This window comes from Toxotes jaculatrix, chromosome 9 (genome assembly GCF_017976425.1).
Source record: "Toxotes jaculatrix isolate fToxJac2 chromosome 9, fToxJac2.pri, whole genome shotgun sequence".
Classification (NCBI taxonomy): Eukaryota; Metazoa; Chordata; class Actinopteri; family Toxotidae; genus Toxotes; species Toxotes jaculatrix.
This window is the reverse complement of record NC_054402.1, coordinates 7,693,443-7,699,442: the sequence shown is the minus strand read 5'-3', so window position 1 is coordinate 7,699,442 and position 6,000 is coordinate 7,693,443. Positions and strand designations below refer to the sequence as shown.

Sequence of the window (6,000 nt, the reverse complement as noted above, 5' to 3'; positions counted from 1 at the left end):
ATAAGATAATTAACCTTCTTTAATGGATTAAGTTGCAAATTTATTATCAATTGCATCATTTCTCATAAGAAATGTCGATTATTTGGCCAAACATTCATCCTGTAGCATCTCTCATGACAGTTATTTAGAAAATAGATTCATGAAAGGCAACAAAGTAAACTTCACTTTTAAGGTAACTGAGAATGTCTTCTTGTTGGCTACGAACCACCTTGTACTTATGGGGAAACTCTGGAGGATCAAACTGACAGACAAGTGACAATGATTTAGAATGAACTCTCACACTATAGAGACCCATAAGAACAGCTGTTGTATCAAGTACTTGGTGTCAGAGTACCATCATAATACACTGCAGAATGCTGAAGCTGCTACATTTCCATAAGTGTGTGATGGGACAGAATCAGTAATCAGTCTGCACATCCAGTTTTTCTTGTGGCTTGACAGACACCGATTTATTATGATTAGTAATAATGAAAGAAATATGCTGCAAGAGTTACTGTGTATCAGACATCAGTTTTACTTTTGAGAACAAATACAGACAATTCATTTTGACGGTGGTAAAATGACAATGACATTGGGTCAGATGAGGGATGATTTAACACTCCACTTCTTTCTTACAACCTTGTTACTTGAAATTTATGCAGAGTGATCCTCTCTGTGCTTTTCGAGAGGTGGAGAAAGGCATTTGAATTGCATTGAATGCTATGGTGTTACACAAAAAGAAATGACATGTTCACGATACTTTTGGCTAAACACGGGAGAATGGTCCTGAATATGAATGTGTTTTTTCTTCAGCTGCAGGGGAGGCAGATCAAAACCTGCCATATGCTACAATACACAGCTTAAATGACTGAGAATCTGCACTAATGCAGTAGGTGTGGATCACAGAATTATAGTATCCATGGCAGTAAATCAAAGAATTAGCTTTCATCTGGGATTCCCAAAACCACTTCTTGTTTTACCTATAAAAGAACCGCTTTGAGAAAATGTGCAGAGAATACTGAAATTTGTCCAAAAGACATCCATTCATGTGGCAACAAGGGACTTTTAGAAGGAGAATGGAAATAAAGAGAACACAAAGGCTGGAAAAAAAGATCAGTTATCACAGTTGTCTTCAAAACATAACCTCAAAAGATGAAACTTGTCATATGAAAGACCATTTTAATGACATTTTTCCTGAGTGAGTGAGTGAGTGAGTTCAGCAGTCACAGAACATTCAGCTACCATCAGTGATTTTCCACAAGTTTGTACATATTTTGGTTGGGAGTGGTTCAGGTCTTGCTTGTCTGACAGGAAGTTTTGATGTCAGGCTTGATAAGTCTGTATCCTCCTCAGGACATCTCCCTTGTGTAGTCCCTCAGGGTTCTATTCTCAGGCCAATCCTATTTTCCCTTGACATGCTCCCCTCAGGGTCCATTCTTAGAGAATTCATTCCACTGTTTTGCAGATGACACACTAATTTACCTGCCTTTGAAATGGAAAAGTGTAAACTCTTGAGAAACCATAGTTGGACTGTCCTGAGGACATCAAAGTTTGGATGCCTTAATCTTTTTTTAAACTAATGAGAGCAAAACTGGATCCTGTGGTGCCCACGATGCCCCTTGTTTGGACCTGTGTTCAGTGGAACCATATGCAGAACCCATTGTGAAAAATCTGTGTGTGATAATGAATAGTGATTTTAAATTGGACAAACTGATAAATTCAGTGATCAGATCCAGCTTTTTCCAGGCTAGACTCTTATCTAAGGTCAAATCCTTTTAACTTTATCTTTTAATGATCTTGAAAGAGTTATACAGGCTTTTTTTCTTTTTTTTCCCCACAACTTTCACAACTGCTGTAATGCCCTTTATGTTGGTGCTTGACAGGCCTGTCTCTCATGACTGCAGTTGGTCTAGAATGTGGCAGCCCGTCCTTTAACAGAAACACGCAAGTGAGACCACATTTCCCCCATACTGACCTAGCTTCAATGCTAATTTTAGAAACAGTTTTCAGATTTAATGGTTAACCTACAAATCTTTTAGCTCCAACCTTTCTCACTGACCTTTTACAACAAAATGTCCCATCAAGGTCACTCATGTCAGCTGACCAGTTGCTTCTGGTTGACCCAAGGTCAAGGCTGAAGGACAGGGGGGATCAGGCCTTTGCATTGTAGCCCCAAACCTCTGTAACAAGGTGCCTCTGCATGTTAGTCTGGCCCTTACACTGCCTGTTTTTAAATCCATTCTTAAAACATATCTTTATTCCATGGCTTTTAATTCAGTATGAGTATGCTGCCTTTTTGTTATGGTCTCACTACTTTTATTATTGCTTTGTCTTTTTGTCTTTTAAATTGGTCTTTGTGTTTTTATTGTGCTGTTTTCTGGTTTTTGCTATTTTAATTATACAACACTTTGGTCAGCACATTTTAATTCAAAACAAATTTTACTTGACAGTTAATCAGTAACCTCCTTATATACCAGCTATGGGGAACACAGGGTGAACATTGCAGCTGTTTTTTGAGATGTTCCATCATCAAGTGTGTGACAAAAGTCACCAAAGCCAGAGCTAATTGGAAGAGGCACACATCGTTTTCTGTGGGAATTTAGTCTGTTTCTGTGTTAATCCCAGTGGAATGCTACAATATCATATGAATATGGTGCACATAAATCACAGTATCTAAAAGTAGTCAGGTGTATGAGTCATACAGTAAACTGTCTTCTCCCACTCAAAGTGATGTGTTGATCGTCAGTATCAATTTATTTTAGACAAATCAGCAGTTTAAAGAGTTTAGTGAAAATTACAACATAAATGAGCTGATGTGTTCTACTGTACAAGAAAACTATGGATTACTTTTGGAGGAAAAAAACAAATTTGTGTATTATGCAACACCAATGAACAATCCAAATTAGGTGATTTTATCACTTTGTTTTAGCTGCAAATTACTGGCTTGATAACTGGGCCATAAATAACCACAGAAATGCTCCCAGTAGCTGCATAAATTCAAACATTACAACACAACTGTTTTAGATACCCATTAAAAGTGTAATAACTCAAAGCAGCTTATTACTTTGTGCAAATTACCATATTTTTAGATGTACAATGTCCCACAATGCAAATTAACAAAGATGAATCCTCAGTGATGAAATACCTGGACGTTTTGATTTTCAAGTGCTGGAAATATTACAAATCTCTTTGTGTCTTTGACACTATAATATTATTTGTATTTAAATACAAAATAATTAAACCAAGACAAAAATATATCACCATAACATTCTAAAATATTCTTATTTCTCTGAGGTTTTATCATGTTTGAATAAATGAATGCATACTGCATAGCCTCTCTCTGCTACAGTTGCCGGTCATGTGTTTCAGATGACACACCAAATTCAACAGAGCCTATAAATGGCTGCTGGCTAGTGGTGGATGGACTCAGCAGGGTTTTGAGTTTTAGCATCTAGCTGCTGGTTATGTTGGACGCATCCCAAATGGACCAATCTGTAGTAAATGGGGTTACACAGCATCTAAGGCTGCAGATGGTGTTTGAAAGCACACAAGCTCACAATGCTTTTTTCCCATTTAGAAAAAGACTCAAGACTCAAACACAAAAAGTGGGTTTGGGTGGCGTACAAGGTTGACACTTTAAGATGAAGGTGATTGTTAACACTCAGTTGGGGTTGGAATCCATTCTCGATCCTAGTCTCTGTGGAGACAATCATCCTCTAATAACAGTAATCTATCTCCTCGTTGGCCAGGACAATAGCTGTTCTGCAGGGGATGTAGACCTGAGAGAGAAAGAGAGAAAGAGAAAAAGAAACAGGGAGGAAAGAGAGCGGGGAGAAAAGTCAGATGACAATTGAAGATTAATGCTAACGTGATCACAGATTTTGGAGATTACTGAATCTTCAGGTTTATCCGTTTTTTTAGAAGTGTGGCACTTGGTGGTGCCTTGATGACGAGGCGTGATCACATCTCACAATCAAGGTCAACGTGATGGCTAAACAAAGAGGAGGAGAAAGAGACAAATGACAATGAAGAAGAGAATGGGAGGTGTATTTAGTGGGATATTCAGATCTAAGCAGAAAAATAACACTGCAGAGGGGACAGTGCACAAACACCACAGCTGCGGTTGAAGAGGACCGTCAAGGTTATAGAGGTATAAGTGTGAGTTGCAGCTACGTTAAGACATAAAGGTGGCACTGGAGTTCGCAGATCTGCAGTGAGGAGAGAAGTCACAACTGCTTAAACTTGGGGTGCTGTAGAATTTCAATTTAAGATTTGAGCCATGGAGACTATGCATCCTGGTCTAGTTGGTACTTCAAATTACTTGATCAGTGATTTAACTTGTCTCAAATTCATATCATTAACATTATATTACGAGCTTATGCATTCAAGTGAATAATCCCCAAGTAAGTAATCTTGCCTACGGTGGGGGCAAAAAACAAACAAACAAAAAAAATCCTAATCCTAATTTTCAACTCTAAACTCTCCAATCAATGCAATGACTGTGTGTTTCATCATCTCTATACATTGGCTGTGCATCAACTGTAAATTTTGGATTCTGTGAAGATACAACCTGCCAGTGGGCATAAACTGAGCTAAAAGAATCTCCTGAGTTTTAGTGGACTGAAGAAAAACATGTCAGCAAAAAATAAGCGTACCACAAAAAAAAGAGAAGGAACAGAGTCTGGAAATGTCAGATTCCTTATGTGTACAGTACAAAGAAATCTTAGTGAGGGTGTTAGTTTGGAGCGGTGTAGCTAATAAAGTCTTTGATCAATCCTTTTGATATTCACAGCGTCATTTGGAGGCAAGGAGCCACTGTGTACCATTAGTCATTTTAGATTTATGCCAAAGGAAAAGCCAAGCAGACATAAATGATGCTATATTTCCCAACAGAAAAGTGAAAAAGAGAGCAGAGCTGTAAACAATTCAATCACCCCCTGAACTCTTCAAGCCGCCCCTCGGCATCAGTGGATCTGAGCTCGCTGTGGATGTGTTTCTTTGGCAACAGTTTGTCACCGAGGGAGTCGAGCAGCCCGGTGCTGAAACACTGACACAGACATTGGTGACTAATTAAACAGTCACAGTGGGAGAGTCTCCATGCAGAAGCACCACAGAGAGCAGGAAAGGCAGGAATGAATCATTGCACCTGTTTAGACAAAAGCTACCACTGCGCCTAACCTGGAATATGTCAACAGCTTTTATTTCCACCAGACAGATAGCAATAGTGACAAATTTTAAATCAATCTGTGAACAAAGAGCAGCAGATAGTCCCAAGTGTTGGTACAGCAATTAGTGGAAGACATTCTAATTAACATATTACCTCTCACAACAGGAAGGTGTTATAAATTATATGCGTACATACTCTGCATACTGTGAATGACTTGTCAGCCACTAATACTTATAATTCAGAATAGATTGAATTTAAAAAGTATCAAATATTTCTCCTTATGTTACGTTTTAGTCAAAGGCTTTTTCAGCAAACACAGGACCATGTTGTCTTCCCCCAAATGGTGGAACGAGATACCAAATACTATCAGAGCAGGGGCGTCCCTCTCTGTCTTCAAGAATCTCTTGAAGACTCATTTCCTCCGATAAACACCTCCCCTCCTAACATGCCTAACTCACACTTACTGTGCACTTCTTTACCTGATCACCGTGCGCTTTATCTCACTGAACAGATTTAGTACTTTGTGCGTACTCCACAGTCTCCAACTGTATTGAAGCTTGAGTGTTATCCCTCACTTGGAAGTCACTTTGGATATAAGCATCTGCCAATTGAGTAAATGTAAATCTTTATTGAGCCAAACGAAAAAACAAAATGTCCCACGGGAATACACTTACAGTTATCTGATCACACAACACAACACACTACGCAGGTAAGATTCAGATACGGCTACCAGGTGTATCATAGACATAAGGGTTAAAGGGCTACATTAACGATTTTGCTTGTTTTAACCCATTTACTACAAATCATGTGATTTTACATTTTGTAAATCATCCCATGTTTCCAGTCATTTCCAT

At 38.6% G+C, this 6,000-nt stretch overlaps 1 protein-coding gene across 1 annotated transcript in view; it reads right to left on the bottom strand.

Moving 5' to 3' along the window:
• Positions 1-490: 490 nt before the first annotated feature.
• The window catches only part of gbe1b (glucan (1,4-alpha-), branching enzyme 1b), a 79,402-nt gene continuing 73,892 nt past the window's right edge, over positions 491-6,000 (bottom strand). The window contains exon 16 of the mRNA XM_041045809.1: positions 491-3,758. Coding sequence (XP_040901743.1) covers positions 3,696-3,758 — 63 coding nt within the window. The 3' untranslated portion in view covers positions 491-3,695. The remainder of the gene's footprint in view (positions 3,759-6,000) is intronic.